General features: G+C 44.4%; 1 protein-coding gene across 1 annotated transcript in view; it reads right to left on the bottom strand.

The window, feature by feature from the left end:
- LOC139266570 (protein eyes shut homolog) overlaps nt 1–11,449 on the bottom strand; it is a 262,566-nt gene extending 251,117 nt beyond the window's left edge. Inside the window, exons 1-2 of the mRNA XM_070884165.1 lie at nt 11,240–11,449; nt 10,675–10,796 (exon numbers count right to left, since the gene is read on the bottom strand). Coding sequence (XP_070740266.1) covers nt 10,675–10,796; nt 11,240–11,449 — 332 coding nt within the window. The remainder of the gene's footprint in view (nt 1–10,674; nt 10,797–11,239) is intronic.
- Nucleotides 11,450–14,259: the final 2,810 nt, after the last annotated feature.

Raw genomic sequence — 14,259 nt, 5'->3', positions numbered from 1 at the left:
GGAAAAAGGGAGTTGTGGACCAAAAAGGAGCTGGGCAGAGTTCACAGGGGAGGAAAGATGTGGAGAGGAAAAGACTTGCAGGAGTTGTGGAGGAAAAACAGTTTTTGGTCAGTTCTTGATAGGGCTGCTGGCTGCCGGGGGGGGGGGGGGGAAGGAGCTGAGAGAGTTTTGCCAACTTTGATTTTAGTCGAGACTAAAAACCCACGAGCCAACCTCCTGGTTGGTAAGTGGCAGCAGGTGCTGCTGTTAGCCCTGAACACACTGGACAGGGTGAGAATAGCCGAAGCATCAGGCTGGGGCACGCAGAGCTGTGCAGACCTGGACACCTGGTTCAATAACCTGGATTCACAGCTGTAGTCTGACGATAACCAAGAGGCAGATGGAAGAAACCGACGCAACATCGAAGAGGAAAACCGAACAATAACGTAAAACCCACCCCAGAGGGACCCTGAGCTGAAATAAGTGCGACAGAACTCCGGAGTTGATAGGATTGTGTGTATAGCCCAAACCCCCTCACAGACTCAAGTTAGGATAGGAATTGGTAGGAAGGGTGGGAGTGGGAGGTGTGGTTGTGTGTGATTGGGATGTTTTAACCTCGTGTTTCCCCCTTCCCTGTTGCGAGATTTTTCGGGTTGTTGAATGAGATTTTGCCATTATTGCCATTTTATGACCTCTTCCTATGCCCTCTATCTTTGTGTTTGCTATTCTAAATAAACAACATTAGCCATTTTGTACTCTTACCCGCTGTGTCTGGTGCCTCATTACTCACCCACCCTCATAAATTGCACGTACAGAACCCAAGGGGAGTGTGGATTCGAACCCCAAGCTCCCCTTACAATTATGGACATGCTGAGCAGGGGAATGTGGCAGAGATTATACATTGGGTTTCTCAGAAGCTTTTGACGAGTTTGCACATTGGTAGTTAAAATGGCCAAGATAACGAACCACAGATTAGGAAGCAAAGTTCTGTGCTGGACAGAAAATCGACTTAAAACACATAATCAGTACCTTTCAGGCTGAACTAAAATTACAAATATTGTACCCTGGGGTTAAGTTTGGACCATGGCTTTTTTTTTAGTATATAATTAGCAAATCTCTTGTGGCATTGCTCATAGTGAGTCTGTGATTGCATTGTTCGGTAATGTTGGCCCACAAAACACTAGCTGTACATGTGTTAGTCATGTGGTAGCATTCTCACCTCCGAGTCAGAAGGTAGAAGGTTTAAGCCCCACTCCAGAGACTTGATCCCATAATCTAGATTGACACTCTAGTGCTGTACTGAGGAGCCTATCACCACCTCATGATGTCCCAAAACACTTTACAGCCAATGAAGTACTTCTGAAGTGCAGCCACTGTAGGAAACACGTGAGCCAATTTACACACAGCAAGGTCCCACAAATAGTAATGTGATAATGACCAGATGATCTATTTTAGTGACATTGGTTAAGAGATAAATATTGTCCAGGACACCTGGGAGAACACTGCTGCTCGTCTTCAAAATAGTGCCGTGGGAAAGTGTATGATAAGTAGTGCTGATTAGGGAAACACCCAATAAATTATAATGGTTAAATCTATGAAATGGCCAGAACAGTGCTTAGCTATTGTTTAAAAAAAAGGAAAACATGATAAAAAAACATTTTAAAAAAAGGTTGGGGGTGAAATCGCCCTGTGCCCCGATTGGTGGCGGGAACCTTCTGCTTCTGTCGTGGAATTGCTCTTGTTGTCCCTGAAAGGGAGCAGAGTACAATCTCCCACACTCCACTTCCTTTGGGGGCGATAACTGGGGCGGGGAGTCAAGCGTCATCACCCCTCCCCTTCGCTTAAAGGGGAGAGCCACTGTGCACTCTGCATGGCCACTGATAGCCTCCACTAGGCCACCAGAGCAGCGTGCAACTAGGCCAGCAGCCCGGCACCCAAGACGGAGTGCCGGGCTGCACGATGGTGGCACGCTAGGGCCGCCATCGTCGAGCTGACCCGAGAGTGGGCCGACAAAACAAGACAAAACAGTGCCCGGGGCACTGGCGCCCTCCCCTATAAGCACCGCCCCGAGGTTGGATGTTGGCCAGCTTCGAGGCCCGTGGGGCAATTTCCTCCACAGGGCGGTAAGGGGTCGGCGCGCACGGCGATGATGTCACTGGCGGTTGCGCAGCAGCCCGAGGCGTTAACCACAAGGTGCAGCGCTTCCTCCACAAACTCCAGGGCAATTTCCCGAGAGGCGGTAGCGTCCCCCTCCCTGGGCGAAAACTGTCTTGCTCCCCATTAGCGTCTCTCAGAGACACTAACAGGGCTATAAAAAGGAGCAATTTTGCCACTGTAGGAAACATTGCTTGGCACCTAGCTGGAGTACTGTTGGGTCACCCAATCATTGAACATGGGAATTGTCGGATGAAAATAGACCAAGGTCCATCTAGCTCCCCTTCTACCATCATGATAGTCGCTTGATACGATAATGGAGTTGTTGACTAATCATACCTATCAATCGCTATCAATGAATCAACAGACCCAGACATGAGGTGAGGAAAACCCCAGGGGTGGAGAGCCATAGGTCCAAATTCACCAGTTCCTCCCCAGCCTGCTACACGTACCACATGTCATGTCTCAATTTACTCATATCCTGTATCCTAAAATCTGTATCCTAGAAAAGATTAACACTTTTCAGAGGGTATAAGATGAGCAACATAGATGATCCAATATTGAAGAAATGTAAGTCATGAGGAAAAGTGGAGCTTGTTTGCTTTGGACAAGAGGAAGACTGTGGGATGATGCACTGAAAGTTTGAGATTATGAATGGAATTCACAATATTAATCTTGGCTAATTGTTCACTGTGATGAAAAGGTTCAAATACCAGACAAGGTAAGTTTAAAAATGAGGGAATCAGATATACAAAAAGGTGTGAAAACTGCGGAGTGAATTACCAGCAAAGATCACTGAAGAAGGGAGGGTTCAAGAGACAATTAGATATGCTTTTGTAAAGAGAATGCATTGAGGCATATGATCAGACAATAGATAGGTAATCTATCATCTTCTAAAGCTTTTTGACCTTTTCCTATTTTTGCTCCTGTTCTTGTGACCGTATCTCAAGTATCATGTTTTCACAGTTTCAGTGCAATCTCAAAATGATATGCAATTCCCACACCTTCAACCAAAAACAAATCAAGGCAGGAACAATTCACTCACACAGATAATTAAATATAAAAGGTATATCCTGCAGGACCTTGGACGTTGGAATACAATTAACAATCTTCTTGTAGCAAACTGCTTCAGTGATGTGCACTTTATGTAGAATGTGGCTGTGTTTTAGTCTGACTTTTCAATGTGAAGTAGGTTGTGCTGGTTGTATGGTGCTTGAGAAGGCACTTGATTGTGATACCACCTCTCCATCTCTCTCCTGCCTTCACCAGTCTCGGAGCGTGAGACATTGCATTGCTGAAGGAATGGGATTCTCTTCACAGCTATGATGGCTAAAGATGTACACTGAATTAGAGGCACTAAAGAAAAGTTGTATGGACAAGCAATTATGCTAGCCTGAAATCTTCTCTGCAATTCGCTCGTAAAATTATAATTAAAAAATAAAATCTGTTCCTAATTTGCAAGCTGAAATTAGTAGGAAAGATTTCAATAAAGTGCACAAACAGCTTGTGTACTGGTGAAAATTGGAGACTTACTTACTGAAATTATTTGGGTGTTGATCTAATTTTTAATTTCTTCACATATGCACATCTGTTATTTAGTTTTTGGTACATTTTTGCAGAAGTTTAGATCATCGAAAAGAAATTCTGCCTTGAGGTCACCATATTATTAGTCAAGATCAACTGGACATATCTGCCACACTGCAGACTGCCATCAACACAGATCGCAGAAAAAAATGTAAATGTTGTTTCTGAGGAATGCACAATTAATGATATGTCACTTCACTAATTGGATCACTGTTGCACAATTCTACTCTCCCTTAAATGCATTTAAATTCATTTTTAGGATGTGGGCGTCACTGGCAAGTCCCATCCCTAGTTGTCCTCGAGAAGGTGGTGGTGAGCCGCTGCCTTGAACCGCTTCAGTCGCTGTGGTGAAAGTACTCCCATAGTGCTTTTCGGTGGGAAATTCCAGGATTTTGATGCAGTGATGAAGAAGGAATGGCGATACATTTCCAAGCCAGGATGGTGTGCGACTTGGAGGGGAACTTGCCACACAAACAATTTTACCTTTGAACCAAAATCCTTTTAAGGTGCATATGTATTGATCCTCATTTCTATCAAGTGAGCTGATGCTACTTTCCTGCTGCTCTTTAGTCATTAGGATGGGATGGTCTTGATCAGACAATTCTCGCTTGTTCATCCCCTTCAAGATGGCACTCCATGTTATTGGATACCACAAAATGCCATGGAATAAAGTATGAGCAAAAAATATCCTTTCACTTGCAGAGGAATGGAATAGGATTGAGAGGTACCTTTGTTAAGTAGGTGTGGAGACAGCAAGCCTGACATTACTCTTTGGACTCTTGTGCAAATAGACATCATCTCTGACACCACCTCCAGTTTCTCAGTAATGAAACTTTCTCTCTCTCTCTCTCCGAAGCAAGTCTAACTCAAGCTGGATTCATTCTCAACCACCAAGGCGCTCAAAAATGTATGTTTTAATTTTTGGTAAAACAATTTATAGAAAGAAAGTACTTGCATTATGTAGCACTTTTCATGACCTTATGATGTCCCAAAGCGTTTAACAGCTAATGAAGTGTACTTTGTTTGAAGTGTAGTCACTGTTGTAAAGTAAGAAACACAGCAGAAATTGGCACACGGCAAGCTCCCACAAACAGCAATGTGATAATCATCTGTTTTTAGGCGTTGGGAGGGGGATAAATACTGGCCAGGACACTGGGCAGGACTCCCTGCTCTTCTTCAAAATAGCATCTTTTACGTCTACCTGAGGGGGCATGACTTAATGTCTCATATGAAAGATGGCACCTCCAACAGTGCATTTCCCGCTCAGTATTGCACCGGGAGTGCCAAAGACCCGCCAGCCCCCTCCCGCCCTCCCCCCCCACTACTCTGTTCATGTCTCCTTATTCGTCACACATAAATGAAAATTAAAACATGATGTCCTTTTACAAGATGTTTGATATTCCCATTAACAGTTGGCAGAGAGGCTCCCTGTGCTTTCACAAGGTGTATTAGCATTTAGGCTATTAGCACTCAAACAGAACAATTGGCACTTTATTTCCTCAAAGCAAAAATGTTCACAAGTTATCAGAGTGGATCACTTGAGCTGCTGCAATCACTGTCTGCCATAAACGAATGAGACAGGTGATAATTGTGTTCAGAATTTATAAAGCAACAGTGAGTTGCAAATACCACGTCAAACTGGATAAAAAACATATTGCACCCACAGATTACTGTAATATGGTAAACCTCATACAGTAAATATCAACAGTGTCATCTACATACTGGCATTTATAAAGTGTTCTATCTACACCTATCAGCCTTTCCGTCCTTTAATAAACATTAAAGGCAGCTGCAGGGGGCACTGCAACACTGTGAAAATTAAATTTAGCAGTCATATCCGAAAGTGGACTGTGCTTCAATAAACTCTATTTCTTTTCAAATAAGACTGTATGAACTTATCAATTGTTGGTAACCGGTAAAGGCTAAACAGGCACAATAAGCCCACCCTTTCGAGTAACCCAAAAAATTGTATTTGTACAGTGCCTTTAACACAATAAAACGTCCCAAGGTACTTCACAAGAGAGTTATAAAACAAAATTTGACACCAAGCCACATAAGGAGAAATTAGGGCAGATGACCAAATACTTGGTCAAAGAGGTGTGTTTAAGGAGCGTCTTATGGGGGAGCGAGAGGCAGAGAGGTTTCGGGAGGAAATTCATGAGCTTAGGGCTGAGGCAGCTGAGGTTGAGTGATTATAATCAGGGATGCTGAAGAGGGCAGAATTAGAGGAGTGCAGACATCTCGGGGGGTTGGGGGGCTGGAGGAGATTATTCACAATCTATATCAATGATTTGGATGAGGGGACCAATTGTAATATATCCAAGTTTGCTGATGATACAAAGCTAGATGGGAATGTCAGTTGTGAGGAGGGTGCAAAGAGGCTTCAAGGGGATATAGACAGGCTAAGTGAAAGGGCAAGAACATGGCAAATGGAATATAATGTGAAGAACTGTGAAGTTATCCACTTTGGCAGGAAAAATAGAAAAGTAGAGTATTTTTTAAATGGTTAGAGATTGGGAAATGTTAGTGTTCAGAGAGACCTGGGTGTCCTTGTACACAAATCACTGAAAGTTAACAAGCAGGTACAGCAAGCAATTAAGAAAACAAATGATATGTTGGCCTTTGAGTATAAGAATAAAGACATCTTTCTGCAATCATATAGGTCCCTGGTGAGACCACACATGGAGTACGGTGTACAGTTTTGGTCTCCTTACCTAATGAAGGATATACTTTCCAATGATGGAGTGCAACAAATGTTCACCAGACTGATTCCTGGGATGGGGGTGGGTGGGTGGATTGTCTTATGAGGGGAGATTGAGTAGACTAGACCTATATTCTGTAGAATTTAGAAGACTGAGAAGTGATCTCATTGAAACATACAACATTTTTACAGGGCTTGACAGGGTAGATGCAAGGAGGATGTTTCCCCTGGCTGGGGAGTCACAGTCTCAGAATAAGGGGTTGTAATGATAAAATCTATAGCGCCCTCTAGCTAGGAGGTACCCTGGATCTGTATGGAGAGAAACTGGCTGTCGAAGGAACGTCATTTTATCTGCACATGGCTGATTGAGATCTATTGAATAAATAGAGTTAATTTGAACTAAGAGTGTTCAAGAGACTATAAAATACAGGGGTCGGCCATTTAGGACTGAGATGAGGAGAAATTTCTTCACTCAGAGGGTGGTGAATCTTTGGAATTCTCTACCCCAGAGGACAGTGGAAGCTCAGTTGTTGAGTATATTCAAGACAGAGATCGATGGATTTTTGGAAACTAAGGGAATCAGGGTATATGGGGACAGTGCAGGAAAGTGAAGTTGAGGTAGAAGATCAGCCATGATCTCATTAAATGGCAGAGCAGGCTCGAGGGGCCAAATGTCCTACTCCTGCTCCTATTTCTTATGTTTTAACAGAGCTTGGGAGGGCGAGGCTATGGAGGAATTTGAAAACAAGGATGAGAATTTAAAATTCTACATGTGGCTTAACCGGGAGGCAATGTATGTCAGCATAAGAAAGACTTGCATTTATATTGCACCTTTCTCAACTTCAGAATGTCTCAAAGAGCTTTACAGCCAATGAAGCACTTTTCAAATGTAGTCACTGTTGTAATGTAGGAAACCCAGCAGCCAATTTGCGCACAGCAAGGTCCCACAAACAGCAATGTGATAATGTCCAGATAATGTGCTTTAGAGATGTTTGTTGTGGGATAATATTGGCCAGGACACTGGGAGAACTGCCCTGCTCTTCTTCAAAATAATGCTATTGGATCTTTTACGAATATCTGAGAGGTTTAACGCCTTATCCGACAAACAGCACTTCAGATAGTGTTGTACTCCCTCAATACTCCACTGGAGTGTCAGCCTAGATTATGTGCTGATGACTCTGGAGTGGGACTTGAACCCGTAACCTTCTGACTCAGAGGCAAGAATGCCACCAGTGGAGGGACTGAGATGGGCAAAGATGGATAATGTTGCAGGAATGGAAGTATGCTCTCCTGGTACTATCTAGGATATGGACTTTGAAGCTCAGTTCAGGTTTGAAAAGGATTGCACAACAGGAGAAGGGACAAAGTTAGGAGGGGAAGAGTTGCGAGCCAGGTTACAGAGCTTTTGGGGATGCCAATTAAGTGCGTTTTGATTTTCCCAGTGGTCAACTGGCAAACATCCTGGTTCTTCCATAACTTGATGTCAAATCAGCAGTTGGGCGACACAGAGGTGAAATTGAGAATGTTGCAGTAGAGTCACAGCTAAGGGTCATCGGCATTGTGGTCTCTTGTGTATCCTCGATTTCCTTTGCTTCATCATTGGCAGTCGCACCTTCAGCTGCCTAGTCTCTAAGGTCTGTAATTCCCTCCCTAAACTTCTCGGCCGCTCTCCCCTACTTTAAGACACTCCTTGTGTTGTGTATGCAATAACTCAATAGACTGAATACTGTAAACTCCGAACAGGTACAAACCTGGCGTTACTTTATTAGGGCTCGAAGTGATCACGTTACAAGATGGCTGGCCTTTTATACCTGGGCCGCACAAGCGTACGCACAGCCCAATGACCTCCGACAGTGGCGCCACCTGGTGGCTAGTAACCCCAAGCATACAAACATGACAATATCCCCCTTTAAGATATTAGTAACGGTCTTTTTACAAATTGAGATGGTCCGGGGCTTTCCGCTCCCGAGTTGAACATCTCAGTTCAACTCCAGCCTTGGGCGAGCGTTCTGAGTCTGTTATGACTGGGGGCTGGGTAGCCGATCTGATGGGAGTGACAATGACCACGTCAGGGATTGAAAGTCCAGATTCAATGATGACAGCGGAGTCAACTAATGACTGAAGGTAGGTTGGTTGATCACTAATTGTGTCTTCCTCAGACTGTTCCGGTTCATCCATGTGCCGCAGCTTTATCTGATCGACATGTTTCCTGCATGTTTGCCCATTCTTGAGCTTAACGATAAACACTCTGTTACCCTCCTTTGCCATAACAGTACCGGCGATCCATTTGGGACTTTGACCATAATTCAGTACATACACAGGCTCATTGATAGAAAGGTGACGTGACACAGAAGCGCGATCATGATACCCTTGCTGACTTTGATGTCTGTATTCGACATGATTATTCAAGTCAGGGTGGACAAGAGAGAGCCTGGTCTTGAGACCTCTCTTCATCAATAGTTCAGCAGGGGAGATCCCAGTAAGCATATGGGGTCTTGTCCTGTAACTAAGCAATATGCGTGACACATGAGTTTGCAGTGAACCTTCAGTTACACGATCTATACTCTGCTTGATGGTTTGTACCGCACGCTCTGCTTGTCCATTAGATGCGGGTTTGAATGGTGCTGACCTCACATGTTTGATACCATTGAGTTTTATGAACTCTTGAAACTCCAGACTAGTGAAGCAAGGTCCGTTGTCGCTTGCGACGATGTCAGGCAGATCATGCGTAGCAAACATGACACGAAGGCTCTCAATGGTAGCTGTGGATGTACTGGATGACATGATTATATACTCTATCCACTTGGAATAAGCATCCACCACAACTAAGAATATCTTTCCCAGGAAGGGACCTGCAAAGTCGATGTGGATCCTGGACCATGGTTTAGATGGCCACGACCATAGACTCAACAGCGATTCCGCTGGTGCTTTACTAAGCTGCATGCAAGTGTTGCACTGAGGCACACATGATTCCAGATCAGAGTCAATTCTAGGCCATCATACATGAGACCTGGCAATGGCTTTCATCATGACAATACTGGGATGCGTGCTATGTAGATCATGCACAAATTTCTCTCTGCCTTTCTTGGGCATAGCAACACGATTACCCCACAGTATACAATCTGATTGAATGGATAGTTAGTTTTTGTGACGGATGTAAGGTTTTATCTCCTCACACATTTGCTTGGGTATGGCAGACCAATCACCACTAAGGATACAGCATTTCACAACCGATAATATCGGGTCCTGGCTGATCCAGGTCTTAACTTGTTGGGCCGTGACAGGGCTTCCTTCACTTTCAAAAGCATCCATGACAACAGTAGGTTTGCCGGTTGTGGTGTTTCCATCTCTGGTGTGGGCAACGGCAGATGGCTCAATGCATCGGCACAATTCTCAGTGCCAGGTCTATGGCGAATGACATAATCATAGGCAGATTATGTCAGCGCCCACCTCTGGATGCGGGCTGATGCATTGGTATTGCTACCTTTGTTTTCCGAAAATAATGAAATAAATGACTTGTGATCTGTTTCCAGTTCAGACCGAAGACCAAACAGGTACTGATGCATCTTTTTAACCCCATACACACAGGCTAGTGCTTCTTTCTCTACCATGCTGTAGGCTCTTTCCACCTTTGACAAACTTTTTGAAGCATATGCAACAGTTTGTAATTTGCCCGACTCATTAGCTTGTTGGAGCACGCAACCAACTCCATATGACGAAGCATCACAGGCCAATACTAGACGCTTACATGGATCATAATGTATTAGCAGCTTTTTAGAGCAAAGCAGATTGGTAGCTTTCTCAAAAGCTCTATCTTGAGACGCACCCCAAACCCAGTTGTTGTCTTTTTTTGGCAGCATGTGCAGTGGCTCTAATAAGGTGCTCAATCTAGGTAAGAAATTACCGAAGTAGTTGAGTACACCAAAGAATGAATGCAGCTCCGTCACATTCTGAGGCTTAGGTGCATTATTGATGGCCTTGGTTTTCGAGTCCATAGGCCTGATACCGTCAGCAACAATTTTCCTCCCCAGGAATTTGACTTCCGGTGCCATGAGGATGCACTTCGAGCGTTTCAGTCTGAGTCACACTTTGTCCAGACGATGTAGAACCTCCTCAAGTTTGTTCAGATGTTCGGCGGAGTCACGACCTGTGACCAGTATGTCATCTTTTGCATGACGGTTCTGGGGATGGACTTCAGTAGACTCTCCATGTTCCTCTCAAATACGGCTGTAGCCGAGCGAATTCCAAAAGGGCACCTGTTGTAGATAAACAGTCCTTTATGAGTGTTGATGAACGTAAGATTCTTCAATGTGTCGACCAGCTCCTGTATCATGTAGGCTGACATCAGATCCAGTTTTGTGAACGACTTCCCCCCCGGCTAACATTGAAAAAGATCATTAGCCTTCGGTAACGGGTATTGATCCTGTTTCAAAACTCGGTTGATCGTAACCTTGTAGTCTCCACAAATCTTGACAGTGACATCACTTTTCAACACAGGAACAATGGGGCTGGTCCATTCGTTAAATTCGACCGGTGATATGACCCCTTCACTCTGGAGTCCATCCAGTTCGATTTCGACTTTCTCCCTCATCATGTACGGAACTGCCCTAGCTTTATGATGGACGGATCTTGCATCTCAGTCCACATGGATGTGCACCTTGGCTCCCGTGAAATTGCCGATGCCTGGTTCAAACAGCGAGGGGAATTTGCTCAGCACTTGAGCACATGGAGTATCTTCCAACGATGACAACGCTTTGATCTCATTCCAATTCCATTTGATTTTTTCTAACCAGTTCCTGCCGAACAGCGTTGGACCATTGCCTGGAACAATCCATAGTGGTAAATTGTGAACCGCACCATCATATGCACCTTGATTACTGCTCTGCCAATCACCGTTATGAGTTCTTTAGTGTACGTATGCAACTTGGCATTGACTGGTCTCAGCTTAGGTCTCACAGCCTTAGTGTCCCATAGCCTGTCCAATGTCCTCTGGCTCATTATTGATTGACTTGCACCCGTGTCCAACTCCATCGATACCGGCACACCATTAAGTTTTACATTAATCATTATCGGTTGGCTCTTTGTTAGGAACGAATACAGTCCATACACTTCCTCCTCTGGTATCTTGGATTGCATATCCAGATCCGTGCTAGATTGGTCATCATCCTCCACGTGGTGTGTCGCAGCACGCTTGCTCAGTTGCGGACACATGCGCTGGAGATATCCCGCTCTCGAACAGCCTTTACAAATATATTGTTTAAACCGACGCTGATGATGCTGATGATTTCCCCCACAATGCCAACATGGATTCATTCCCGTTGGTGGACTTTGAGCAGCCACAGGTTTCGCGTACACAGTCGAGTAGGCCCTACCATATGCAGTTCTGCCAAACGACGATACTATCTTGTTTACAGTACCTGCTGAGTTCCGATTTTTCGATGATATCTGTTTTAAGCTTTTGTCCGTCGTCGTGCATGATTGGGCAATCGTGATGGCCTTGCTCAAATCCAGCGTCTCCGCCGCCAGTAGCTTACGCAGGATCACCTCGTGGTTGATGCCGATTACAAAGAAGTTCCGCAGCATGTCTGCCAACGCAGTTTCGAACTTACACGGTCCAGCTAGACGTCTTAGGTCGGCAATGAATTCCAATACATCCTGGCCCTCAGAACGAACGTGCGTATAGAATCAATATCTTGAGATGATGGTGCCTTCATCTGGTTTGAAATGGTCATGTACCAGAGCACACAATGTTTCATAGTCCTTGTCCGTTGGACTTAAGGGTGAGAGGAGATTCTTTGAGTCCATAGATTTTTGGACTGCAAGCAATGAGGAGGACCACATGGCGACGAACTGCGTCTGCCTCTTTCTCCATTTTGTTGACCATGAAGTACTGGTTCAAGCTGGCTACAAAGTCTGCCCAATCTTCTCCCTCCACGAATCGCTCCAGAATTCCAATTGTGCTCATTTTTGCATGTGAAGGTTCTTGTTAGCTCGTCGCCAAATGTTGTGTATGCAACAACTCAGTAGACTGAATACTGTAAACTCAGAACAGGTACAACCTGGCTCTACTTTATTAGGGTCCGAAGTGATTACATTACAAGATGGCTGGACTTTTATACCTGGGCCGCACACCCGTGCGCACAGCCCAATGACCTCCGACAGTGGCGCCACCTGGTGGCTAGTAAATCCAAGCATACATGCATGACACCTTGTAACCCACCTCTTTGATCAAGCATCTGTCCTAATAGCTCCTTATGTGGCTCGGTGTCAAATTATGTTTAATAAGTCTATATAAATGCAAGTTGTTTCTTGCTTTTGTTGCGTAAAGACACTGACCTCTGTCGACAGGTAATGTTTCTGAGCAGCAGCATTTCAAGAAGTTGGCCAGGGTGCAACTTTGTTTACTTCAGAGGTGACCGTGAGAAGGCAGGAGGGGCAGCTTTTGCTGAAGATACGGTGAATCTGGTGGCACAAGTAGGAGTGGAAATGGTCGAGGGCAATCCACTAAAGGTGAGCAACACTTGAGAGATGGTGCAAAGAGCTGAAGGAGGGATAGCCTTAGTCACTAAGGATGTCATTGCTGACTTTGTCTCCGTGCCATATGTTAGGGGAGGTGGGCTTGGAGCTGGGTATCAACAGTACATTCATGTTGCAAAGTATTGAACATACTGTAATTGATAGGGTTGACTGTCCTATAGATTTGGACTGCAGTGAAATTATCTGCCCTCTTCAAATCTGTTTGGTCTTAATTGAGAAATCAATAAGATCAATAAAACCATAATGCTGTCCTTACATAATATACTTTCAATGACTGTGATTTAATGTACTGGCATTTACTTAAAAAAAATCATTTACATTGCTCCACTGTCTGTATTATTAACTTCCCTAGACAGCCTGTCAGACATTTAACTTTTTAAACTGTGGGCTATAGTCAATATTGTTTTCTTAGGAACATCAGAACAGGAGTAGGCCATTCCGCCCCACGAGTCTGTTGCGCCATTCAGTTAGATCATGGCTGATCTGTATCTTAACTCCATCTACCCTGCTTGGTTCCATCACCCTTAATACCGTTGCCAAACAAAAATCTATCATTCTCAATTTTGACATTTTCAATTGGCGCACCCCCCCAGCCTCAACAGCTTTTTGGGAGAGAGAGTTCTACCACCTCTGTGTGAAGAAGTGCTTCCTGACATCACTCCTGAGCGGCTCTAATCATACGGTTATGCTCCCTTGTTCTGGACTCCCCAACCCGAGGAAATGGTTTCTCTCTATCTACCCTATCAATTCCTTTAATCATCTTACACACCTCAATTATAGCACTTCATAATCTTCGACGCCTAAGGGAATACAAGCCTAGTCTGTGCAACCTGTCCTCATAATTTAACCCTATTAGCCCCAATATAATTAGAGTGAATCTGCGCTGCACCCACTTCCTGGCCTCCTTTCATTATGCCAAATTCCTTTTCCCCACAGGCAATCCTGTACCAATAATCAACATTAGACAGAGGATCTCATCTCTGGATAAATTCTACTCTCATTTGTACAAGAGCTCTCAAACCTTGCCTTCTGGGCCTATCTCTTGCGGTGCTAGTTCTGATAGGAAATTACCTGTTCATACATCTTTAAATTTCCAATTTCTTGGTCTACTGACATGTGCCTAACAAGAGAGCATTCTCATTTATTTTTCATTTACAAGCATCTCTGAAAACTGAAAATCACAGCAATCCCCTTTTTTCAGTCAGAGCACACAAGCTTTAGGACAAAGTTCTGGGCTGCCAGGTGGGCACTCAAGCAAACTTCAATCTTTGCAAAGTGTTGTGGCTGGAAGAAATAATGCACGC

Source organism: Pristiophorus japonicus, chromosome 7 (genome assembly GCF_044704955.1).
Source record: "Pristiophorus japonicus isolate sPriJap1 chromosome 7, sPriJap1.hap1, whole genome shotgun sequence".
Taxonomy (NCBI): domain Eukaryota; kingdom Metazoa; phylum Chordata; class Chondrichthyes; family Pristiophoridae; genus Pristiophorus; species Pristiophorus japonicus.
The sequence above is the reverse complement of the archived record's forward strand: the minus strand, read 5'-3'. Positions and strand labels throughout refer to the sequence as shown.